The following is a 27870-nucleotide window of genomic DNA, read 5'->3' on the forward strand; positions in this document are numbered from 1 at the left end:
GTGATTAACACAGATGTTGGAACTGTCAGAAGCATCAAAAATAACTATAGTTATTGTGTTAGCAGGAAAGGTGAATAACATAAATGAATTGTAGGGGAAATGTAGCAGAAAAAATTTAGACTGCAGCAGTATGTGAAATAAATGTAAAGGACTAAATACCTATACTAGGAAAAAAGTCTAAAATTTATGATCACAGCTTCTACCTTAAAAAGAAGAGCAAATTAAACTCAAATTAAGCAGAGAAAAAAGGAAATGATAAACATCGGAGTGGAAATAAATAATATAGAAAATAAAAAAGCAATAGAGAAAAATCAACAAAACCAAAAACTGTTTCTTGAAGAAAAAATAAAAGTAACAACCTCTAGCCAGACTGACCAGAAACAAAAGAGAGATGATACAGATTACCAATATTATAAGTGAAAGAGTCAGTATTACTACAGATTCTATAGATATTAAAATAACTACCTGATGATATTATGAGCATCTTTATGCTAATAAATTTGACAAGTTAGGTGAAAACAGCAAATTCCTTGAAAGACACAGATTACCAAAGCACACTCAAAAGGCAATAAATAAGCCCATATCTGTTTTAAAAATAGATTTTACAGTTAAAAACTTTCTCAAAAATAAAACTTCACTTTTAGAAAGTTCTACTACTGAGTTCTACTAAACATTAAGGAAGAAATAACACTAATTAAACACAAATTCTTCCAAAAAGCTAAATAGGTGTTATTCTACTCCAGCTCATTACCAAGGCTGCCATTATCCTTGCAAAGATGATTTAACATTCAGAAATCTATCAATGTACTTGGTAGCTTAGTCAGTAAAAAATCTGCCTGCAGTGCAGATCTGGGATCCCTGGATCAGGAAGATCCCCTGGAGAAGGAAATGGCAAACCACTCCAGTATCCTTACCTGGAAAATCCCCTGGACAGAGGAGGCTAATGAACTGAAGTCCATGGGGTCACAAAGAGTCAGGCATGACTAAGTGACTAACACTTTCACTTTCACCCATATTAAGAGACTGGAGGAAAAACTATTATTTCAATGGATGCAAAAAAAAAGCTTTAACCAAAATCTAACATAGATTATTGATAAAAAAAACTCTCAGCAAGCTAGTAATAAAAGCAAACTTCATCAACTTCAGTGAGATCACGGTCAAAGAAAAAAATAATCTTACATGTTACCTCATATTTAATTATCAAAGACTGAATCTTTTTCTCCTAAGATTAGGAAAAGGCAAAGATAACTGCTTTTAGCATGTGTTTTCAATATTGTACTGGTGCTAGCTAGTACAATAAGACATGAAAAGGTAATAAAAAGGTTTATATATTAGAAAGAAAGTACTATAAATAAATAAATTTTTTTTTTAAAAAGGAAGAAATACATATATGTCTTTAATTGAAAATTACATAACTATGTAAAAATTGCTCTATTACAGAAAAAGAAAGACTAGTAAATGAGTTTAATAAGATTTTGTAATGCAAAATCAGTATACAATAATCTGATATATTTTGATATTCTAGCCATGGAAAATTAAATTAAATGTAAAAGTGTGTATTTTTTATATCTAGCAAATATGTATTTTTTGTTGAAGTATAGTTTCATTTGCAAGAGTATATAAATATAAAATAAATAATTTAATAATAATTTGATAATTTTTTTAATTCAGCAATAAATTTAACAAAGGAGAGTAAGACTTATTCACTGAGTACTACAAAATACTGCTTAGAAAAAATTTAAGACTGAATTAAATGAAGATATATATCATGGTCATAAATCAGAAGACTCAGTGTTCTTAAGATGTCAAAAATAATTCTTTTATAAGCTCCTAGACTGCTGAAAAAATAATATAAACCATAGTGTAAATAGCATGGCAGTAGGAAATAGAATTATGAAATGGAAGGAAAATGTGATGGCAAGGAATAGGAGCTGAAAGTAACCATGAAAATATAGACCAGGGCCAGTTCACGAAGGGCTTTGTATGCCATGCTAAGAGTTTAAGCTTTTCCTGCAGAAGCTGGAAGTCATTGACTGTTTTATCTGCTTTCAGCTTTTAATTTTCAAGTAGTTTTAGATTTATAGAAAATGCAGAAAAATTTGCATAAATAGGGTAAATAATTTATTATATTTCTCATTCCCTTCCACTGATATCAATGTCTTACATAGCCATAGTGTGATTATAAACAACAGGCAGTCAATATTTATTAATACAATATTATTGAATGAACCACAGACCTTACTCAAAATTCATCGGTTTCTTTAATAATATTTTTCTTTTCTAGAATTTTATTTAGGATCCCATATGGTGTTTAGTTGTCATTTCTCTTTAGTTCCTCCAGTTTTTAATAGTTCCTCAGTCTTTTATTGATGGCCTTTAAAACACAGAAATGACATGGTAAGATTTAATAAATAGATATACTTGTTTACATTGTGGATGATTGGAGAAAAGTTAAGTTGAAGGCTGTGAAATCATTCATACCAACTTGGAGACAGTTTTAGTAACTGAAGTGCGATATAGATTAAACTAAGGGACTAGAGGTCTTCTCAGCCTTCAGCTGGGTCAGGAAGAATGCCTGGAAGAGAGAATGACTACCCACTCCGGTAGTCTTGCTTGGAGAATTCCATGGACAGAGGAACCTGGTGGATTACAGTCCATAGGGTTGCAAAGAGTTAGACACGACTGAGAGACTAACACTTTCACTTCTTTTTTCAAGGGATTGGAATCGAATATTTCAAAGAAGAGAATCATTCTGAGAAATATTTAAGATGTATAATTAGCAGTAATGGTTAGCAAGAATTGATATAAAGGAGTATCAGGATTAAGAGAAAAAATATTGAAAAATTGAAAGTAAATATTGAAAACTGAAAGTGACTTCTGAGTTTTGGCATTGCTATTCTGGAAAAATGGCAATAACTGAGAGAGCAAAGTAAAATATTATTTATTCATTATCCATTGTCTTCCCCTCACACAAACATAAACACAGAGTTCATCATATCTTTTACCAAGATCTTCATATTTTTGTAATACAAAATATTACAGAATATTGAATATTCTGTCACTTGTCTTGAAAGAATCAGTTCTAAATCCAGGATGTGCCATATTATGAAAGAATAATAATTTTAATAGCCAGAATTTCTGAAAAATCATGGAAAAGTTTTGAAGACAGATTTATAATCCATAATATAATATGGATTATTGTTCTTGTCACAATTGTGTTTACTTTACTCTTTATTAGCTGGGATAATGCATATAAACATCAAATTTTACCTGCATCAACTAAATATAACATTATGCACTCATCTAGTTTCTTTAAATTCCATTGCTATCTTTCCTGGAGTCCTAACTTCTATCAGCTGGTGATCAGTCATAGGGTATCAGATGGTAAAGATAAACTTGTCACTTCATAAGTCTATAGGCTGCATCTCTTACCCCAAACTGAGTGAGTGAAAGTCACTAAGTCATGTCCGACTCTTTGCGACCCCATGAACTATACAGTCTGTGGAATTCTCCAGGCCAGAATACTGGAGTGGGTACTTGTTCCCTTCTCCAGGGTATCTTCTTGACCCAACGTTCGAACCGAGGTCTCCCGTATTTCAGGAGAATTCTTTACCAACTGAGCCACCAGGAAGCCCGTAGGCTGTGAGAAGGCAAAATAGTCCCAAAAGTCAAAAGACTGACAAATGTGATTATATAATAATCTTGTTGTTGTTCAGTTAACGAGTCATGTCCAACTCCTTGCAGTCCCATGGACTGCAACATGCCAGGCCTCTCTGTCCTTCACCATCTTTAGAAGTTTGCAAGTTCATGTCCATTGAATGAGTAATGCATCGATCTCATTCTGTCACTCTCTTCTCCTTTCAGTCTCTCCCAGTATCGTGGTCTTTTCCAGTGCATTGGCTGTTCACATCAGATGGCCAAAGTATTGGAGCTTCAGCTTCAGCATCAGTCATTCCAATGTGTATTCAGGGCTGATTTCCTTTAGGATTGACTGGTTTGATCTCCTTGTATCCAAGGGACGCTCAAAAGTCTTTTCCAGCACCACAGTTCAAAACTATCAATTCTTTAGTGCTGTCTTTATGGTCAAGCTCTCACATCCATACATGACTAATGGAATGACCATAGCCCATCTTACATCTTCTAAATTGTTCATAAATTTAAAACATAGGAAAGTGAAGGGAGAGATTTTAACATAAAAATAACAGATTAAGGGGTGATCCTGAAAATATGTGAATCTCTCTTACAAATTAATGACAAAAAGCCAACCCATTCAAAGGTCATATTTCTTGCCTAGCCTTCTGTCCTCATTTTACACAACTCTCTGCCACGTTCTCTCTACTCTAGCTACCTGACATTTCTTCTGCCTCTCAGATAATACATGATCTTTCTATCATAGCATTTTTGTATATTGTTTCTTCTAATTGGAAATATTTTCTTCACCCTTTTTCATTAAAGAAACTCCTTTTTACTGAATTGGTTCCTTATTTATTTTTCATATTGCACCTCCAAATTCACTTCTCCATTAAAAGGTTTTCCTAACTCACAGTCTTTTCATACTATTCATGGGGTTCTCAAGGCAAGAATACTGAAGTGGTTTGCCATTCCCTTCTCCAGTGGACCACATTTTGTCAGAACTCTCCACCATGACCCATCCGTCTTGGGTGGCCCTGCCTGGCATGACTCATAGTTTAATTGAGTTAGACAAGTCTGTGGTCCATGTGATCAGATTGATTAGTTTTCTATGATTACGGTTTTCATTCTGTCTGCCCTCTGATGGAGAAAGATAAGGGGCTTATGGAAGCTTCCTGATGGGAGAGACTGAAGGAGGGGGAAACTGGGTCTTGTTCTGATAGGCAGAGCCATGCTCAGTAAATCTTTAATCCAATTTTCTGTTAAAGGTGGGGGCTGTTTTCCCTCCCTATTATTTAACCTGAGCTCAAACTATGGTGGAGGTAATGAAGATAATGGTTACTGCTGCTACTAAGTCACTTCAGTCGTGTCCGACTCTGTGCGACCCCATAGATGGCAGTTCACCAGGCTCCCCCGTCCCTGGGATTCTCCAGGCTCAAACTATGGTGGAGGTAATGAAGATAATGGCAACCTCCTTCAAAAAGGTCCCCTGCACACACTGCCACACTCAATGTCCCCAACCCTGCAGCAGGCCTTCACCAACCAAAGCCTACGCCAGAGACTCCTGGACCCTCACGGGCAAGTCTGCATCAGTCTCTTGTGGGGTCACTGCTCCTTTTTCTGGGTCCTAGTGCGCACAAGGTTCTGTTTCTTGGGGATGGTCTTGATCCCTGCCTCCTTTACAACCTCAGAAACCTCCATCCATATTTCATAGACAGCATATTAAAAACCAGAGACATTACTTTGCTAACAAAGTTCCATCTAGTCAAAGCTATGGTTTTTCCAATAGTCATTTATGGATGTGAGAGTATACAGGCTTGTTATAGACTATAACTATATAGGAAAATCAAATGACTTATAAGAGGTGCCAGGTTAAATTTTTAGTCCATTTCAGGCTTAGATTATGAATTATAGCTAAAGGCTTGTGATGGCAACAGATGACTGAAAAAATAGGTGACTGAAAATTATTGAGTTCCTTTGATGACTGGTAATCAACCATTTTAATCATTTATATTTTTCATTAGACAAAATTGTCTTAATGCTTTTTAATTATGATTAAATGAATTTTCTCATATTCTTACTTTTTAAGTAGATAATTTTTATTAAATTGGACTTTATAGCACTATTTATCTATATATATTGCTTCTATTTATATATACCTTCTTTATTTGGAGGTATTTGTTCCAAATGATTGCATTTTTGGCAAACTACATTAATAATATGTCAAATTAATGCCATCTTTAATATGCTACCACTCTGATAGTTACTTAAAATCATGCTGACAAAGAATGCTAAATATCTGGACAGATGGAAGCTGGTTTGTGTTCCTGTATACTTAAAACTATAAAAATAAAGATTAGATGCATTTTGATAGATGAAAAAAGAAATAAACAATTATAAATACTATGCTTATGGTTCATTAATGAATGAAATAGGAAAAAAAAAAAAAGAAGTTAAACTGAAGTGCTATAGAAAGAATACAAATCTTTCTTATGGGCCATGGAAGCTTACCTTATTTTCTCATCTGTAAGCACTCACTGATTATAAAATTCAATATTGATTAATGATTTCTCAAGAAAACTAATGTAACTTTGAAATATGTCCTGATTTCAAATATGTTCAAACATAGAAACTGCATACATTTTAGAATTGTGGAAATATTATATGTTGCATCTGAGCTGGAGAAACATGAAATAATCAAGTCTTCTTAGTTTGTTATTGTAAATAAAAGGAAGATAAATGTCATTTGGGGGGGAATTTTTATTCTTGTTAACTCTGTATGTCGTCTTTCCCTATTTTTCATCCCCACTCAAAAACTAAGAGAACTGGAAGAATAAGGAGGTTCTATTCCCCAGTTATGGTTATATTTTCAACAATATTATTGGGAAAAAGTAAAGTCAGCAAATATTAGATGTTCTGTAACAATTACATCAAAGAATGTTGTATTTACAACCCACCAAACTTAAACGTTCCAGAAAGGGTTACATACCAGAAGTACTCAGATAACATAATGCAATACATGCCTACCAGTAGAACCTCTGGGTGTGAACTTAGTCACCTGTGTTAAACCTCTACTTTAATATTGATGCAAGGGAGATTTTGGAAACACTATGGTGAATAGATTGGGAGCTTTTTGAGAATAGAACCTGACATATACATTATCTAGTCTCCAAATATGTCCCTGGCATTGGTTGAAAGTTGATAAATATGTGTCGAAGAATAAGTGTGTTAGTTGAACATGCAAAAGTCTTCACGTGACTTAAAATTATTAGAAGAGTTTATATCAGGAAAATATAAATAAGTCAAAAAATATCACAGGGAATAAGTATATTCAAGAAGGATATTGCTGTCCAAAAATATTTTACTGAGATCTCATTGAATATTCAGTAACAGAGAATCAGTTTTAAATTCTTTATAGATATTATTTTAATCACATTTTACTTAATGAAAAGAAGACTCAAACTGATTACTTTCAGAAATGAAGTTAGTGTACACGAACATCATTTAATTGAAATTTATACAGAGAATTAACTGCTAAATGACCAAAAAGGGTGAAAATATTGTCAATTGCTATTTGAAAAAAAGAAGAAAGAAAATGAAAAAAAGCAAAAAAAGAAGGAAGGGGGGAACAGAAGGATGAAAGGAAGGAAGGAAGGAAAGGAGGGGAGAAGGGAGGAAGGAAAGAAATAAAAAGAAAGAAAAAAGGTGTGCTTTCAGCAATTAAGGCAGGCTTCAAACATCTTTGATAGTGTTACAGTTTCAAACAGCTGGAGTCACAAAACAAGCTAGCTGTGCAGCATCCTCTATATGTTTGAAGGTGTGTGAGTACATGCATGCATAATATAAATAAATCACAAGGCTTGAAGAAATTAGTGGGAATTTCTTCACTTGAAATTAGTGGGAAATTCTTCACTTGAAATTATTGCCATTGAGAAGTCCTTGGCTTGTATTCTTATGATAAAAAAGTGGTAGATGCACACATAAACATGCTGATATTTCAAATTCTGTTCTAACATTGTATTCAGTGGACTAAAGTATGCATTGTATGGAACTAAAACTCTAAACAAAGCAATCTTCTAACAGGCAAGACATGGAATTCTTAGAGCAGAAGGTACACTGTTTCACTACTAATTTGTGTAGCACTTTATTTTCTCAAATCTCTCAGGCTGTCATGAATCTCTTTCTTATACTAAATTTTGTGAAGGGCCCTATGAAGGGTCGATGTCCAGAGGAAATCAGTTTTATTCTCTGCTTCAGCCAACATTCAGAGAAGGCAATGCCACCCCACTCCAGTACTCTTGCCTGGAAAATCCTATGGGCGGAGGAGCCTGGTAGGCTGCAGTCCATGGGGTCACTAAGAGTCGGACACGGCTGAGCGACTTCACTTTCACTTTCTACTTTCATGCATTAGAGAAGGAAATGGCAACCCACTTCAGTGTTCTTGCCTGGAGAATCCCAGGGACGGGGGAGCCTGGTAGGCTGCCGTCTATGGGGTCACACAGAGTCGGACACGACTGAAGCGACTTAGCAACAGCAGCACCAGCAGTCAACATTTCATATAGGTTCAGTTCAGTTCAGTCGCTCAGTCATGTCTGACTCTTTGCGACCCCAGGGAATGCAACACCAGGCTTCCCTGTCCATCACCAACTCCCAGAGCTTAATCAAACTTTTGTCTGTAAAGTCGGTGTGATGCCATCCAACCATCTCATCCTCTGTTGTCCCCTTCTCCTCCCACTTTCAATATTCCACAGCATCAGTGTCTTTTCCAATGAGTCAGTTCTTCGCATTAGGTGGCTAAGATATTGTAGTTTCAATTTCAGCATCAGTCCTACCAATGAATACTCAGGACTGATTTATTTTAGGATTGACTGGTTGCTGTCAAAGGGATTCTCAAGGGTCTTCTCCAACAGCACAATTCAAAATTATCAATTTTTCAGCACTCAGCTTTCTTTATACTCCAACTCTCACATCCATACATGACTACTGGAAAAATCATAACTTTGACTAGATGGACCTTTATCAGCAAAGTAATGTCTCTGCTTTTTAATATGCTGTCTAGGTTAGTCATAGCTTTTCTTCCAAGGAGCAAGGTCTTTTAATTTCATGGCTGCAGTCACCATCTGCAGTGATTTTGGAGCCCAAGAAAATAAAGTCTGTTACTGTTTCCATTGTTATCCCATCTATTGGCCATGAAGTGATGGGACCAGATGCCATGATCTTAGTTTTTTGAATGTTAAGTTTTAAGCTACATTTTTCACTCTCGTCTTTCACTTGGCATTACCTCTATAAAATTTCAGCTCCAAATATTAATACTACATACAAAAACTTTCAAAAACCTAAGAAAAGCTACTGAGAAGAAATAATGATATATTAAGTATACTTTCAGTCAAGCGAGTACTATAGTGGTTCTACCAACAGTGATGTGATAAAAATGTAAAACAATGGCTGATATTTCTTTACATTTTTATATGGGATTCTAATTTACAAAATGTTTTCATATTCATTTTATCATTCTATCAACATGATTAGATTGAAAAAATTCCTCTCCTCATTTATTGAACACCAAATTGTGTTTTATTCTTACATTTTCATTAAATAGTGGAGACATGGCTGGAACCTCGATATTATGATATGTACTTTATAACCTTTCAATTATGTATTTTCATAGCCTCCTATCTTATGATATAACAATTCACATTAGTCTCTTCCCTTTTTAATGTCAGTTTAATAATTCTGCTATGAACAGTAGATGTTTTTCTGGAACTCTCTGGCTTATTTGATGCTCCAATGGATATAGGCAATTTCATCTCTGGTTCCTCTGCCTTTTCTAAATACAGCTTGAACATCTGGAAGTTCACAGTTCATGTACTGTCGAAGTCTGGCTTGGAGAATTTTGAGCATTACTTTGATAGCATGTGAAATGTGTGCAATTGTGCAGTAGTTTGAACCTTCTTTGGCATTGCCTTTCTTTGAGATTACAATGAAAACTGACCTTTTATAGTCCTGTGGCCACTGTTGATTTTCCACATTTGCTGGCATATTGAGTGCAGCACTTTCATAGCATCATCTTTTAGGATTTAAAATAGCTCAACTGGAATTCCATCACGTCTACTACCTTTGTTCACAGTGATTCTTCCTAAGGCCTACTTGCCTTGGCATTCCAGATGTCTGGCTCTAGTGAGTAATCACACCATTGTGATTATCTGGGTCATGAAGATCTTTTTTGTGTAGTTCTTCTGTGTATTCTTGCCATCTTTTCTTAATATCTTCTGCTTCTTTTGGGTCCATACCATTTCTGTCCTTTATCATGCCCATGTTTGCATGAAATGTTCCCTTGTTATCTTTAATTTTCTTAAAGTGATCTCTAGTCTTTCCCATTCTAATGTTTTCCTCTATTTCTTTGCATTGATCACTGAGGAAGGCTTTCTTATGTCTTGTTGCTTTCTTTGGCATTGTGCATTCAGATGGGTATATCTTTCCCTTTTCTCCTTTGCCTTTAGCTTTTCTTCTCTTCTCAGGTATTTATAAGGCCTCCTCAGACAACCATTTTGCCTTTTTGCATTTCTTTTTCTTGGGGATGGTATTCGTCACTGCCTCCTGTACAATGTCATAAACCTCCATCCATAGTTCTTCAGGCACTCTTTCTATCAGATCTTATCCCTTGAATCTATTTGTCACTTCCATTGTATAATTGTAAGGCATTTGATTTTGGTCATACCTGAATAGTCTAGTGGTTTCCCCTTCTTTCTTCAATTTAAGTCTGAATTTGGCAATACGGAGCTCATGATCTGAGCTACAGTCAGTTCCTGGTCTTGTTTTGCTGAGTGTATAGAGCTTCTCCATCTTTGGCTGTAATGAATAAAATCAATGTGATTTCGGTATTGACCATCTGGTGATGTCTATGTGTAGAGTCGTTTCTTGTGTTTTTGGAAGAGAGTGTTTGCTATGACTATTGCATTGTCTTGGCAAAACTTTGTTAGCCTTTGACCTGCTTTGTTTTCTACTCCAAGGCCAAATTTGCCTGTTGCTCCAGGTATTGTTGACTTCCTACTTTTACATTCCATTCTCCTATAATGAAAACGACATCTTTTGTGGGTGTTAGTTCTAGAAGGTCTCATAGGTCTTCATAGAACCATTCAACTTCTGCTTCTTTTGCATTGCTGGTCAGGGCATAGACTTGGATTACTGTGCTATTGAATGGTTTGCCTTGGAAATGAACAGAGATCATTCTGTCGTTTTTGAGATTGCATCCAAGTACTGCATTTTGGAGTCTTTTGTTGACTATGATGGTTACTCCGTTTCTTCTAAGGGATTCTTGCCCACAGTAGTAGATAATGGTCATCTGAGTTAAATTCACCCATTCCAGTCCATTTTAGTTCACTGATTCCTAAAATGTCAATATTCACTCTTGCCATCTCCTATTTGACCACTTCCAATTTGCCTTAATTAATGGATCTAACATTCCAGGTTCCTATGCAATATTGCTCTTTACAGCATCAGATACTAATTCTATCACAAGTCACATCCACAACTGGGTGTTATTTTTGCTTAGGCTCTCTCTCTTCATTCTTTCTGGAGTTATTTCTCCACTGATCTCCAGTAACATACTGGACACTTACCAACCTGGGGAATTCATCCTTTAGTGTCATATCTTTTTGCCTTTTCAACTGTTCACAGGGTTCTCAAGGTAAGAATCCTGAAGTGGTTTACCACTCCCTTCTCTGGTGGACCACGTTTTGTCAGAACTCTCCATCTTGTCCCATCCATCTTTGGTGGTCCTACACGGCATGACTCATAGTTTCATTGAGTTAGACAAGGGTATCCTATCAGTAAAATGGGGAAAAATGGGCATCTCATATAGCCCTACAGGTTGCCTTGCATACCTATTCTACGTTTCCACCTGGGGCTGTGCTTTGGGTCAGTGAGTCGCAATTCATTTTAAATGTGAGAGCTCTTTTTTTTTTTTTTTTCTTCTCTATAGTGGGACTACTGCTTTTACAAATCTGACAGCAGACACTCTCCAGTAAAGGGTTCCCTGATGGACAGTGCTATCTGTATTTTCTTTGCCATGGAAAATGTTAAGTTTGTAAATATACTTTGCTTGGTGTGATGGAAAGGATATTGAACAATGAGTTAGAGACTTGCTTCTCTTTTTTTAGGGTGAGTGTTTGTGTCCTTGACAAGTGTAAACCATCAAAGCCTGGGGGCAATAGAAGAGGGATGCATGTCTATTACTTGCTGCTGCCACTGCTAAGTCACTTCAGTCATGTCCGACTCTGTGCGACCCCATAGATGGCAGCCCACCAGGTGCCCCCATCCCTGGGATTCTCTAGGCAAGAACACTGGAGTGGGTTGCCATTTCCTTCTCCAATGCAGGAAAATGAAAAGTGAAAGTGAAGTTACTCAGTCGTATCGGACTATTCGCTACCCCATGGACTGCAGCCTACCAGGCTCCTCCATCCATGGGATTTTCCAGGCAAGAGTACTGAAGTGGGGTGCCATACTTGCAGGCTACACTTACTCCTTGGAAGGAAAGTTATGACCAACCTAGATAGCATATTAAAAAGCAAAGACATTACTTTGCCAACAAAGGTCCATCTAGTCAAGGCTATGGTTTTTCCAGTGGTCATGTATGGATATGAGAGTTGGACTGTGAAGAAAGCTGAGTGCTGAAGAATTGATGCTTTTGGACTGTGGTGCTGGAGAAGACTCTTGAGAGTCCCTTGACTGCAAGGAGATCCAACCAGTCCATTCTAAAGGAGATTAGTCCTGGGTGTTCATTGGAAGGACTGATGCTAAAGCTGAAACTCCAATACTTTGGCCACCTCATGTGAAGAGTTGACTCATTGGAAAAGACTCTGATGCTGGGAGGGATTGGGGGCAGGAGGAAAAGGGAACGACAGAGGATGAGATGGCTGGAGGGCATCACTGACTCGATGGACGTGAGTCTGAGTGAACTCCGGGAGTTGGTGATGGACAGGGAGGCCTGGCATGCTGCGATTCATGTGGTCGCAAAGAGTCAGACATGACTGAGGAGACTGAACTGAACTGACAGTTGGTCATAGAGGATCCTGTTGTGATTTATCTCAGAGAGTGTTTTGCCTGTGTTTTCCTCTAGAAGTTTTATAGTTTCTGGTCTTACATTTAGATCTTTAATCCATTTTGAGTTTATTTTTGTGTATGGTGTTAGAAAGTGTTCTAGTTTCATTCTTTTACAAGTGATTGACCAGTTTTCCCAGCACCACTTGTTGAAGAGATTGTCTTTTCTCCATTGTACATTTTTGCCTCTTTTGTCAAATATAAGGTGTCCATAGGTGTTGAGGTCCTTTAATGGACCAGAACGTGGTGGTCTGGAGTCGATGATAAGAAAATAAAAGAGAGAGACAAAGAGGCTTGCAGTGCTTCACATAGGCACAGGGCGCCCTCTCACGAGGGTCTTGCAAGCCTGGGCAAGAAAGTGAGCTAGTGGGCTCCTGCACTCCAAAGAATTAGCCTGAGAGGGAGAGAGAAAGAAAGAGAGAGAAAAAGAAAGAAAGACATGGGGACCCAAGCTCTGATGGAACAAGGGTGTTTTATTCAACATAGTGTGGGTATATATACTGTCTTACAAGGTAGCTTTGTTCAGCAAAGATAAAGATCAAATTACAAATTATCAAGGAAACATAAGGCAATCCGTATCAAAGAGAGAGGGTTGTAAATAATCACTTTTACCTTATGGTTCATAAAAAGGAAGAGGGTCATAAATAGTTGCTTATCACCATATGGGAAAACTAACAAAGGACATGCAAGCATTCCTCAGCCCCAGGAGTGGTTTGTCACTCCTCTTAATTCCCGAATATTTGAGAATTAATAAGGAACAGAGGATTCATGACAGGACCAAAACAGAACCCAGGAAGCCTCCTGTTAAATGCTTCCTGACACATAGGTTGTGGATTTATCTATTTGGTTAATATATAAATTATCTATTTTTTAAATGTTTTTATAAATAGAAAATTTATCTATTTTCTGTTTTCTTCCATTGACCTATATTTCTGTCTCTGTGCCAGTGCCATACTGTCTTGATGACTGTAGCTTTGTAGTATAGTCTGAAGTCTGGAAGGTTGATACATCCAGTTCCATTCTTCTTTCTCAAGATTGCTTTGATCTTCGATGTTTTTTGTATTTCTTTACAAATTGTGAAATTATATGTTCTAGTTCTGCAAAAAATATTGTAGGTAGCTTGAAAGGGGTAGCATTGAATCTGTAGATTGTTTTGGGTAGTATACCCTTTTTCACTATATTGATTCTTGTAATTCATGAACATTGTATATTTCCATCTATTTGTGTCATCTTTGATTTCTTTCATCAGTGTTTTATAGTTTTCTATATATAAGTCCTTTGTTTCTTTAGGTAGATTCGTTCCTAAGTACTTAATTCTTTTCATCACAATGGTGAATTGGATTTTCCTTAATTTCTCTTTTTGTTTTCTCATTGTTAGTGTATAGGAATGCAAGGGGTTTCTGTATATTAATTTTATGTCCTGCAACTTTACTATATTCATTGATAACTCTAGTAACTTTCTGGTGGAGTCTTTAAGGTTTTCTATGTAGAGGATCATGTCATCTGCAAACAGTGAGAGTTTTACTTCTTCTTTTCCAATATGGATTCCTTTTATTTCTTTTTCTTCTCTGATTGCTGTGGCTAAAACTTCCAAAGCTATGTTGAATAGTAGTGGTGAGAGTGGGCACCCTTGTCTTGTTCCTGACTTTAGGGAAAATGCTTTCAATTTTTTGCCATTGAGGATAATGTTTGCTGTGGGTTTGTCATATATAGCTTTTATTATGTTGAGGTATGTTCCTTCTATGCCTGCTTTCTGCAGAGTTTTTATCATATATGGATGTTGAAGTTTGTCAAAGGTTTTCTCTGCATCTGTTGAGATAATCATATGGTTTTTATCTTTCAATTTGTTAATGTGGTGTATCACATTAATTGATTTGCAAATATTGAAGAATCCTTGCATCCCTGGGATGAAGCCCACTTGGTCATGATGTATGATCTTATTAATATGTTGTTGGATTCTGTTTGCTAGAATTTTGTTAAGGATTTTTACATCTCTGTTCATCAGTGATATTGGCCTGTAGTTTTCTTTTTTTGTGTGGCACCTTTGTCTGGTATTGGTATTACGGTGATAATGGCCTCATAGAATGAGTTTGGTAGTTTACCTCCCTCTGCAATTTTCAGGAAGAGTTTGAGTAGGATAGGTGTTAGTTCTTCTCTAAATTTCTGGTAGAATTCACCTGTGAAGCCATCTGGTCCTGGGTTTTTGTTTGTTGCAAGATTTTTGATTACAGTTTTGATTTCCATGCTTGTGATGAGTCTGTTAAGATTTTCTGTTCTTTCTGGTTCAGTTTTGGAAGTTATACTTGTCAAGGAATCTGTCCATCTCTTCCAATTTTTCCACTTTTATGGCATATAGTTGCTGATAGTAGTCTCTTTGATCCTTTGTATTTCTGTGTTATCTGCTGTGCTTTCTCCATTTTCACTTCTAATTTTTGATTTGATTCTTCTCCGTTTTTTTCTTGATGAGTCTGGCTAATGGTTTGTCTATTTTATTTATCTTCTCAAAGAACCAGCTTTTAGTTTTGTTGATTTTTGCTTTTTGTTCCTTTTTTTTTCCTTTTCACTTGTTTTTTTTTTTTTTTTACTTATATTTTTGTTCCTTTTCACTTATTTCTGCTCTAATTTTTATGATTTCTTTCCTTCTACTAACCCTAGGGTTCTTCATTTCTTCTTTTTCTAGTTGTTTTAGGAGTAAAGTTAGGTTATTTGTTTAATTTTTTTCTCTTCTTTCTTGGAGTTAAACTTCTATTGGTATGAACCTTTCCCTTAGTACTGCTTTTACTGATTTTTGGGTTGTCCTATTTTCATCTTCATTTGTTTCTATGAATATTTTGATTCCCTTTTTGATTTCTTCCATGGTTTGTTGGTTATTCAGAAGTGTGTTGTTTAGCCTCCATATGTTTGTATTTTAATAGTTTTTTTCCTGTAGTTGTCACCTAATCTTACCACATTGTGATCAGAAAAGATGCTTGAAATGATTTCATTTTTTTTTGAATTTACCAAGGCTAGATTTATGAACCAGGATGTGATCTATCCTGGAGAATGTTCTGTGTGCACTTGAGAAATAGGTGAAATTCATTGTTTTGGAGGTGAAATGTCCTATAGATATCAATTAGGTCTAACTGGTCCATTGTATCATTTAAAGTCTGTGTTTCCTTGCTAATTTTCTGTTTGGTTTATCTATCCCTAGGTATGAGTGGGGCATTAAAGTCCCCACTATTATTGTGTTACTGTTAATTTCCCCTTTCATACTTGTTAGCATTTGCCTTATGTATTGAGGTGCTCCTATGTTGGGTGCATATATATTTACAATTGTTGTATCTTCTTCTTGGATTTATCCTTTGACCATTAAGTACTGTCTTTCTGTATCTCTTTTCACAGGCTTTATTTCAGTCTATTTTATCTGATATGAGTATTGCTACTCCTGCTTTCTTTTGGTCTCCATATGCATGAAATATCTTTTTTTTTCAGCCCTTCACTTTCAGTCTGTATGTGTCCCCTGGTTTGATGTGGGTCTCTTGTAGACAGCATATATAGGGGTCTTGTTTTTTGTATCCATTCAGCCAGTCTTTGTCTTTTGGTTGGGGCATTCGACCCATTTACATTTAAGGTAATTATTGATAAGTATGATCCCATTTCCATTTACTTTGTTGTTTGGGTTTGAAACAAACTTCTGTGTTTCCTGTCTAGAGAAGATCCTTTAGCATTTGTTGGAGAGCTGGTTTGGTGGTGCTGAATTCTCTCAGCTTTTGCTTGTCTGTAAAGCTTTTGAATTCTTCATATTTGAATGAGATCCTTGCTGGGTACAGTAATCTGGGTTGTATGTTTTTCTCTTTTATCTCTTTAAATATGTCCTGTCATTCCCTTCTGGCCTAAAGAGTTTCTATTGAAAGATCAGCTGTTATTTTTAGGGGGATCCCCTCATGTGTTATTTGTTTTTTTTCCCTTGCTGCTCTTTGAGTTTGATCTTCATCAGTTTGATTAATATGTGTCTTGGGGTGTTTTGCCTTGGGTTCATCATGTTTGGGCCTCTCTGGATTTCTTGGACTTGAGTGGCTATTTCCTTCCCCATTTTAGGCAAGTTTTCAACTATTATCTCCTCAAGTATTTTCTCATGCCCCCCTTTTTTTTCTTTTTTTTTTTTTTTGTCTTCTTCTGGGACTCCTATGATTCAAATGTTGGGGCATTTGACATTGTCTCGGAGGTCTCTGAGGTTGTCCTCATTTCTTTTAATATTTTTTCTTCTTTTTTCCACTCTGCTTCATTTATTTCCACCATTCTATGTTCCACTTCACTTATCCTATCTTCTGCTTCAGTATTCTACTGTTGGCCCCCTCCAGAGTGCTTTTGATCTGTCATTTCATTATTCATTATTGATCGACTCTTCTTTATTTCTTCTGGGTCCTTATTAAACATTTCTTTCATCTTCTCAATACTTGTCTCTAGTCTATTTATCTGTAAGTCCATTTTGTTTTCAAGATTTGGGATCATCTTTACTATCATTATTCTGAATTCTTTTTCAGGTAGACTCCCTATCTCCTCCTGTTTTGTTTAGTTTGGTGGGCATTTATCATGTTCCTTTACCTTCTGAATATTTCTCTGCCTTTTCATTTTATTTAGATTGCTGTGTTGGGTGCCCTTTTTGTAGACTGGAAGTTTGTGGTTCCTCTTTATTGTGGAGCCTGCTTCCTGTGGGTGGGGTAGGACGAGTGGCTTGTCAAGGTTTCCCGATTAGGGGAGCTTGCATTTGTGGTCTGATGGGTAGAGCTGGATCTCTTCTCTCTGAAGTGCAGTGAAGTGTTCAGTAGTGAGTTTGGGGGTGTCTATGGGTTTGACTGGCTTTGGGCAGCCTGTCTTTTAATGCTCAGGGCTGTGTTCCTGCTTTGCTGGAGAATTAGCATGGTATGTCTTTGTCTAGAATTTGTTGGCTCTTGGGTGGAGCTTGGTTTCAGTGTAGGTATGGAGGCATTTGGGTGAGCTCTTGTCTATTAATGTTCCCTACAATCAAGAGTTCTCTGATGTTCTCAAGTTTTGGAGTTAAGCCTCCTGCCTCTGGCTTTCAGTCTCATTCTTACAGTAGCCTCAAGACTTTTCCATCCATACACCACAAATGACAAAACATCTAGGTTAATGGTGAAACAGTTCTCCTCAGCAAGGGACACCCAGAGAGGTTCACAGAGTTACATGGAGAAGAGAAGAGGGAGGAGAGAGATAGAGGTGACCAGGAGGAGAAGAGGGGGAGTCAAAAGAGGAGAGACTGATCTAGCCAGTAATCAGTTCCCTGAGTTTTCTCCACAGTCTGGAACACCCAGAGAGAGTCACAGAGTTAAGTAGAGAAGAGAAGGGGGAGGGAGGAGATTGAGGTGACCTGGTGGAGAAAAGTGAGGGTCAAAAGGGGAGAGAGCAATCAAGCCAGTAATCACACCCCTCCTTTTGAAGAGAATGGGCTGCCTTTCTGGGTGCCTGGTGTCCTCCACCAGCATTCAGTTGTTTTGTGGAAGTTACCCAGCATTCAAATGAGCTCTTGATGAATTTGTGGGAGAGAAAGTGGTCTTCCCGTCCTATTCCTCTGCCATCTTGGGACCACCCCCCAAATGGCCAGTTTATTTCATGGAGTTACTTATCATCTAACTTTTCCTTTGAATTTTTCAAGAATTATGTAAAAAATAAAAGTTTGAATCCTGAGAATGTTATATCTAGAATGCATAAGATCTAGAATAAATACTTGAACAATTATGATGTCTTACCTTCTCCAGTGGAATTAATTTTTCCTAATTCTTTCTATATTTACTTTTGGTTTTTAAATTCTTGACTTCAAAAATTGGCATTCTGAAATATCACTTCTGAACTCTTTTTTTCTATATATGCTATGTCTTTATGTTTATTTATAATTTATATTTGTCCTCATTTTAAATATGTTTTGAAGTAAGAGTATATGCATTCACACAGTAGTTAAAATGAAGCTAAAACAGATCATAAACCATGTAGTTGAAATTAGAAAAATTTCAGCTAGAAACCAGAATGAAATAGTTTCTGAAATGCATTATTTTGTTTGACTATGACTTTTCTGTAAACAGGAAAAAAACAAAAACATTTTCATTTCCCAAGTTTAATATGAAAGCCGAGTGTCATCAAAGTTTTAGGTATCAGAATGACTCTCTTCTCTGTGGCCAGAAGTGCCTTCCTCAAACTCTTCATCTCCCCCTTCATTTATTTACCAGTTTGCATATTATCTCCTTTTGTAAAACCTTGTGTTACATATTCAATAAATAATTACCTTTTCTTTGAATTATACATTGATAATTATATACTGTCACTTGGAGAAGGAAATGGGAAACCACTCCAGTTACGTTGCCTAGATAAATCCCATGGAGAGAGGAGCCTGGAGGGATACAGTCCATGGGATTTCAAGAGTAGGACACGACTTAGTGACCAAACCACATAGCTGTCACTAATTGGATGCCTATCACGTGAGAGGCAAATATCAGACACTGAATTATCTCTGACCTTCACAATAATCCTGAAGGATTCCTGGTTAAATGTCTTCTTTATAGATGATTAAACTGAAAAGAAGAGTAGCTAAGAAATTTATATGAAGTAAGATAGCTGTTAATAATTAGGATAGGATTCTTGATCTGAATCCCAATAGCAGTTTATAATTGAAAGATATCCACATGTAGAATGTTCTTTAAATATATATATATTTCCATAGTTGTATAATAACTGTGTAACCTTTATTTACTATTCTTTGTAAAAGAGAAAACTCATGAAACCTATATTGACATTTGAATATTACTGTACTTTCTTACAGCCTGTGAACTTATGAATCAAGGCATCTTGGCCCTGGTCAGCTCCATTGGCTGCACATCAGCAGGATCCCTCCAGTCTTTGGCAGATGCCATGCATATCCCCCACCTCTTCATTCAGCGCTCCACAGCTGGGACCCCAAGGAGTGGCTGTGGACTCACCCGGAGCAACAGGAATGATGACTACACTCTCTCTGTTCGGCCACCTGTCTACTTAAATGACGTTATCCTGAGAGTGGTCACGGAATATGCCTGGCAGAAGTTCATTATATTCTATGATAGCGAGTATGGTAAGTGTTTGTTACTTGCATGAGTTTTGTCAGCTGGTATTTATATGGCAGTTAATTTTGTTGAATCTTGAAAAACTTGAAGAAGTTATTATTATTTGTGGTTTTCATGTCCCGTCATGTTCTTACAAATCAGGCAACAATGACAAAAAGTTTGTTAAGACCTCAGGTTCAATCTTTTGCATATATTTTGATCTTTCAAATAATAGGAAGTTATTGAAAACAATGCTGTATTTTTTCCTCTTTCAAAAGCATTTATACCTAAATATAATAATAAAATAATAATTTTGGACAGATCCTAGAACACTTAAAAATATTACATATTTCTATTTTTCAGTTAAAAAATAATCTGAAGTATTTTTCTTATGCTCTTGTATAGACTTTAGAATCTACATAGTACTTAACACTTTGAGGGTCATTGAAATTATAATGCCTTTTATTTATCCTAGCATATTGTCTCCAATGTGAACTCTCACAAAAATACTGCTTAGTATAAAGATACTTAATTTATTTAACTTTCCAAGGTAAAACACAAGGCATTTTACTTATATTATTTTACTATATCTTAAGAAGATACTTTGTCTCAATATTTTTACTTGTGCTACATTAACCAAAGTAAGCAAAAATAGGGCTTCCCAGGTATAAAGAACTTTCCTGCCAATGCAAGAGACATAAGAGACTCAGGTTTGATCCCTGAGTCAGGAAGATCCCCTGGAGGAGGGCATGGCAAGCCACTCCAGTATTCTTGCCTGGAGAATCCCAGAGGAGCCTGGCAGGCTACCATCCATAGCATCACAAAGAGTCAGACACAACTGAAGTAGCTTAGCACGCATTTAATATTAAATAATGAAATAATGTTATTTTTGCTTAAACACTTTTTTCCCAAATAAAAATCTACCTGTTTTCTATCTGACTAATCCCAGAGATTTTCAAATATAGTTTCTCTCTTATTTTTGTCATTAGGAAGAGAGGAAAGAGAGTAGAGATTGCTAGGTTCAAATGAGAAGAAATAAACAGATTTTGATAAGGGATATATACTGTAAAACATGTGCTTCCTTAGAAATTTGCCTTAAGAAAGAGACAGAAAAAAAAATTCCTTTCAGTGTGGATGGGCCTGGTTTTTACAGTTTTTATTTTAAAACGTTAAGATTTATGATCTAAAGTGCAACTTATTTTCATTGCAAATGAAAAACTATTTCAAAATGAGAGTTTTCTTACCCTAATCTGCTCAGCATTTTGAACATAGAGAACAGTTACACAAGAGTGGCCAGGAAGTGACATCAATAGAACCAAGCACAAACAGGTTGGCAGAAAGCTGGAAAGCAGCAAATTGAGCTCCTGTGGACTCCTAGGGAGGGAAAGCAAGTGGCAGCTACATTAGCCCTAAATATTCAAAGGTCACATGGGGTTTGGGCAGCTGAGTTCCATTAAACTTGATGGGTAGACTTCAGCCAAAAGTCTGTGAGACTCTGTAAAAGCACAGTCCTTTGTCCCCAGGACGGAAATCCTTATTTTGTTGCTTAATTCATATTACTTAGGGGTCACAGAACAAAGACCAAGAGACTAAAATGAATAAAGTAAACAAAAAGGAAATAAAAATAATTGGCTCATTAGTAAAAGTAAGGATGGAACACAAATCTGTTAGTCACTAGTAGAATTACTTAGTGAACATAGTAAACTCTAGCTCTACTGTCAACATACTGAGTATCCCTTTGTCAATTTTTTCTAGTCAGATTATCAATGGATATATAATGACAAATGGTTATCATGACCTCTACTCAAACATAATTTGAAATAATGAATTTTTAAATTCTAAATCTTTATTTAAAAGGAGAAAACACTGCTTAGTTAGTCCTATCAAAATAGTATGTAAAATAAAGAACAGAAAAATAACTTTTGATGATGTTTCTACAAATTAAAATGAGAATTTTACTGTATGATTACAAATATCCATGAGAAAAGAAAATTCCTTGTTATCTTATTACCAAGTCCTACATGGATTACACGTAGGGAATTCTTATAAAAGAAGGCATTTTGATTACTGATAAGTAATTTTTTTAATGTATACTAAATTCATGGTCACACACTCCTTTCCATACATTTGAATTTCCCCATTCTCTTTTCTTTTGCTTTCCTTTGAATAAATAAGATGCTTATAATCATAGTATTTGTATCCTCTGTTAGAAGCAGTGTTTGTTTTAGGAATAATGAAAACATTTTCCTTTATTCTGATGATAAACTTTATTTTAACTTTTTAATTTAATAATTCATGAAAAAATATCCTGATTGTACTTTGCAATCATTTCCAGTAATACTTTTCTTCAAAGAAAATTTTCCTTTGATACTTACAATAAATCTTGCTAGTAAAGAACTAGGCTACAATCCAAAATAAACATCAAGCTATCCAAATATCTTGTATCTTGAAGAGGGCTACATGTATTTACATATACATTCATCATCAGATCAGATCAAATCAGTTGCTCAGTCGTGTCCAACTCTTTGCGACCCCAAGAATCGCAGCACGCCAGGCCTCCCTGTCCATCACCAACTCCCAGAGTTCACTGAGACTCACGTCCATCGAGTCAGTGATGCCATCCAGCCATCTCATCCTCTGCCGTCCCCTTCTCCTCCTGCCCCCAATCCCTCCCAGCATCAGAGTCTTTTCCAATGAGTCAACTCTTAGCATGAGGTGACCAAAGTACGGAGGAGTTTCAGCTTTAGCATCATTCCTTCCAAAGAAATCCCAGGGCTGATCTCCTTCAGAATGGACTGCTTGGATCTCCTTGCAGTCCAAGGGACTCTCAAGAGTCTTCTCCAACACCACAGTTCAAAAGCATCAATTCTTCGGCACTCAGCCTTCTTCACAGTCCAAATCTCACATCCATACATGACCACAGGAAAAATTATAGCCTTGACTAGACGAAACTTTGTTGGCAAAATAATGTCTCTGCTTTTCAATGTGCTATCTAGGTTGGTCATAACCTTACTTCCAAGGAGTAAGCATCTTTTAATTTCATGGCTGCAGTCACCATCTGTAGTGATTTTGGAGCCCAGAAAAATAAAGTCTGACACTGTTTCCACTGTTTCCCCATCTATTTCTCATGAAGTGGTGGGACCAGATGCCATGATCTTTGTTTTCTGAATGTTGAGCTTTAAGCCAACTTTTTCACTCTCCACTTTCACTTTTATCAAGAGGCTTTTGAGTTCCTCTTCACTTTCTGCCGTAAGGGTGGTGTCATCTGCATATCTGAGGTTATTGATATTTCTCCCAGCAATCTTGATTCCAGTTTGTGTTTCTTCCAGTCCAGTGTTTCTCATGATGTACTCTGCATATAAGTTAAATAAACAGGGTGACAATATACAGCCTTGACGTACTCCTTTTCCTATTTGGAACCAGTCTATTGTTCCATGTCCAGTTCTAACTGTTGCTTCCTGACCTGCATATAGATTTCTCAAGAGGCAGATCAGGTGGTCTGGTATTCCTATATCTTTGAGAATTTTCCACAGTTTATTGTGATCCACACAGTCAAAGGCTTTGGCATAGTCAATAAAGCAGAAATAGATGTTTTTCTGGAACTCTCTTGCTTTTTCGATGATCCAGTGGATGTTGGCAATTTGATCTCTGGTTCCTCTGCCTGTTCTAAAACCAGCTTGAACATCAGGAAGTTCACAGTTCACATATTGCTGAAGCCTGGCTTGGAGAATTTTGAGCATTACTTTACTAGCGTGTGAGATGAGTACAATTGTGCAGTAATTTGAGCATTCTTTGGCATTGCCTTTCTTTGGGATTGGAATGAAAACTGACCTTTTCCAGTCCTGTGGCCACTGCTGAGTTTTCCAAATTTGCTGGCATATTGAGTGAAGCACTTTCACAGCATCATCTTTCAGGATTTGGAATAGCTCAACTGGAATTACATTACCTCCACTAGCTTTGTTCATAGTGATGCTTTCTAAGACCCACTTGACTTCACATTCCAGGATGTCTGGCTCTTGGTGAGTGATCACACCATCGTGATTATCTGGGTCATGAAGATCTTTTTTGTACAGTTCTTCTGTGTATTCTTGCCATCTCTTCTTAATATCTTCTGCTTCTGTTAGGTCCATACCATTTCTGTCCTTTATTGAGCTCATCTTTGCATGAAATGTTCCTTTGATATCTCTGATTTTCTTGAAGAGATCCCTAGTCTTTCCCATTCTGTTGTTTTCCTCTATTTCTTTGCATTGATTGCTGAAGAAGGCTTTCTTATCTCTTCTTGCTATTCTTTGGAACTCTGCATTCAGATCTTCATATCTTTCCTTTTCTCCTTTGCTTTTCACTTCTCTTCTTTTCACAGCTATTTGTAAGGCCTCCCCAGACAGCCATTTTGCTTTTTTGCATTTATTTTCCATGGGGATGGTCTTGATCCCTGTCTCCTGTACAATGTCACGAACCTCATTCCATAGTTCATCAGGCACTCTATCTATCAGATCTAGGCCCTTAAATCTATTTCTCACTTCCACTGTATAATCATAAGGGATTTGATTTAGGTCATACCTGAATGGTCTAGTGGTTTTCCCTACTTTCTTCAATTTAAGTCTGAATTTGGCAATAAGGAGTTCATGGTCTGAGCCACAGTCAGCTCCTGGTCTTGTTTTTGCTGACTGTATGGAGCTTCTCCATCTTTGGCTGCAAAGAATATAATCAATCTGATTTTGGTGTTGACCATCCGGTGATGTCCATGTATAGAGTCTTCTCTTGTGTTCTTAGAAGAGGGTGTTTGTTATGACCAGTGCATTTTCTTGGCAAAACTCTATTAGTCTTTGCCCTGCTTCATTCCGTATTCCAAGGCCAAATTTGCCTGTTACTCCAGGTGTTTCTTGACTTCCTACTTTTGCATTCCAGTCCCCTATAATGAAAAGGACATCTTTTTTGGGTGTGAGTTCTAAAAGGTCTTGTAGGTTCATAGAACCGTTCAACTTCAGCTTCTTCAGCATTACTGGTTGGGGCATAGACTTGGATTACTGTGATATTGAATGGTTTGCCTTGGAAACGAACAGAGATCATTCTGTCATTTTTGAGATTGCATCCAAGTACTGCATATTGGACTCTTTTGTTGACCATGATGGCCATTCCATTTCTTCTGAGGGATTCCTGCCCGCAGTAGTAGATATAATGGTCATGTGGATTAAATTCACCCATTCTAGTCCATTTCAGTTCACTGATTCCTAGAATGTCGATATTCACTCTTGCCATTCACCATAGTCCTCATTTTAAGTTCAAACATTAGAATTATACTTGACTTTTATCTTGGTTATCAGGAGTTACTTTCATTAAGGAATGGATTAAGTATCATCCATGGATGGAATCAGGCAACCTGCTGAAGCCAAATGTTATTGAAGATGTATTTTGCTTAGAAAAATATACTTAAAGAAAAAGATTATATTTCTTATCCAGTTTATTAGAGGAACACTTTTTTCAAACGCAGTTAATTGTGATTTTGAGCTTAAATTATGATTTAAGTTGGCTTAAAGCTCAACATTCAGAAAACTAGGATCATGGCATCTGGTCCCATCACTTCATAGCAAATAGATGAGCAAACACTGGAAACAGTGACAGACTTTATTTGGGGGGCTTCGAAATCACTGCAGATGGTGACTGTAGCCATGAAATTAAAAGATGCTTACTCCTTGCAAGGAAAGTTATGGCCAACCTAGACAGCATATTAAAAAGCAGAGATATTACTTTGCCAACACAGGTCCATCTAGTCAAGGCTATGGTTTTTTCAGTAGTCATGTACAGGTGTGAGAGTTGGTCTATAAAGAAAGCTGAGTGCCAAAGAATTGATACTTTTGCACTGTGGTGTTGGAGAAGACTCTTGAGAGTCCCTTGGACTGCAAGGAGATCCAACCAGTCAATCCTAAAGGAAATCAGTCCTGAATATTCATTGGAAAGACTGATGCTGAAGCTGAAACTTCAATGCTTTGGCCACCTGATGCAGAGAACTGATTCATTGGAAAAGACCCTGATGCTGGGAAAGATTGAAGGTGGGAGGAGAAGGGGACGACAGAGGATGAGATGGTTATATGGCATCACAGACCCAATGGACATGAGTTTGAGTAAACTCCAGAAGTTGGTGATTCAACAGGGTGGTCTGACTTGTTGCATTCCATGGGGTCGCAAAGAGTAAGACATGACTTAGTGAATGAACTGAACTGAACTTATGAGTATGAGCCCAGTGTAACAGTACACTATAAATTCCTTAACAGAGAAAATTCAAATCTTTGACTAAGTAAATGGATGATGACCCAGGTTTGATTCCTGGGTTGGGAAGATCAAGTATTCTTGGGCTTCCCTTGTCTCAGCTGGTAAAGAACCTGCTTGCATTGTAGGAGTCCTGGGTTTGAAACCTGAGTTGGGAAGATTCCCTGGAGAAGAGAAAGGCTACCCACTCCAGTATTCTGGCCTGGAGAATTCCATAGACTGTATAGTCGATGGGGTCACAAAGAGTTGGACATGACTGAGCAACTTAAAAAAAAAAAATGGATGGAAAGAGAAATAAAAATGTGAAAGTTTATTTGAATGAATTGACTCAAGATATTTTTTTAAATACTTGGAAAGAAGTGTTGAACTTTTAAAAATGTGTCATTCAAGAAATATTCATTGTTCCCTTGTTTAGTGAAAATACAAAACATCACATTAAAAATTTTACAGAATTTAGTCTTAACCTTTAAGAAACATAATTAAAAGATAAAATATTTAGAATAGTCTCTTAATAGAGAAAATAGTAAGTTGTGTCATAAATGATATAAACTGAGTGCTGAAGATAGTGTTTAATTTAGGCAGCAGTGATCAAAGAAGGCTTCATGGGTAGACTTGGATCTTGATTATTGCCTCTCAGAATCCTACCTAACTTTCACAGTGTTTGAGAAACAGCAACTCCAATAGACAGTGTGAACAAATCTTATAGAAATAAAAATATTAAAAATAGTATCTCTGAGGATTTTTATTGGCCAGGCACTAGAATAAATATTTTGCATTATATCACTGAATTTTCTCAATAGCTCTATGAAGTAGATTATAGGATTATCACAATTTTAAAAATTGGAAAACAGAAACAACCAATGGGTAACTTGTTTATGAAATATACCTAAGAAGCATCAATACTGAGTTTAAAGTCTGACCAGAGCATGTACTTCTAACCATGTATGAGTATGAAGAGATTGCAGTGAACTATCACACCAGAATATAACAAGGGGATAATCTATTTATAGAGAACATTTATTGATATCCAGGCTCTGTTCTAAATGCTTTATGTGTTCATTTAATTCTCACAGCAGCTCTATGCGGTAGATGATGATGATGATGATGATGATGGTAATGATATTACAGATGAAAAAAGCTGAGGTAGTAAGAAGTCAGGTGACTTGAAACTAAGTCCCCAAAGCCTGAATTCAAGCACTGATAGTGTCTCTTCCGCTTTCAACTACTGGACTCTTTTGATGCTATAGAAATAATAAGATTAATTTCTGACACAAATTTCTTAAGCATTTACAAATGAAAATGTGTAGAACCATTTTCATTAAAGAGATACAGTAAGTGACTTTAAGCCTGCTGACCTTTAGCATATTAATACCATTCAAGAAAAAATACTGCATATCAGTTCAGGAGGTTTGTTTATCATTGTAAATTTGGAATCAGGACAGTCATTGAGTCAAAGTAGGCTGACTTCTCAACAGAAATAGCTGCTTGCCTATATAATAACTGTTCTCCTCCTTAGGCCAAATCTGCTTGAGAGTGTAATACTTCCAGTTGAAAAACTATAGTCCGCAGATTGCTTACAGCTGGGGCTGTAATGTGATACAGTGAAGAACTGTGAAGGATCTGAGATTTTCGCCCTGCGTGCGTGCGTGCATGCATGTGTGCTCAATTGCTTCTGTCCTGTCTGACTCTTTGCGATCCTACAGACTGTAGTCCACAAGACTCCTCAGTTCATGGGATTCTCCAGGCAAGAAAACTGGAGTGGGATGCCATCCCTTCTCCAGAGGATCTTCCCAACTCAGGGATCGGA

At 36.7% G+C, this 27870-nt stretch overlaps 1 protein-coding gene across 2 annotated transcripts in view; it reads left to right on the forward strand.

The window, feature by feature from the left end:
* The window catches only part of GRID2 (glutamate ionotropic receptor delta type subunit 2), a 1632436-nt gene that overhangs the window by 812982 nt on the left and 791584 nt on the right, over window positions 1–27870 (forward strand). For both annotated transcript variants that reach the window (XM_086406553.1, XM_086406551.1), the window contains exon 3: window positions 19541–19825. In XM_086406553.1, coding sequence (XP_086262679.1) covers window positions 19541–19825 — 285 coding nt within the window. The remainder of the gene's footprint in view (window positions 1–19540; window positions 19826–27870) is intronic.

The sequence above is a fragment of the Bos grunniens genome, chromosome 6 (genome assembly GCF_055505025.1).
Source record: "Bos grunniens cultivar Pamir isolate PY7600 chromosome 6, Bosgru_T2T1.0, whole genome shotgun sequence".
Lineage (NCBI taxonomy): Eukaryota > Metazoa > Chordata > Mammalia > Artiodactyla > Bovidae > Bos > Bos grunniens.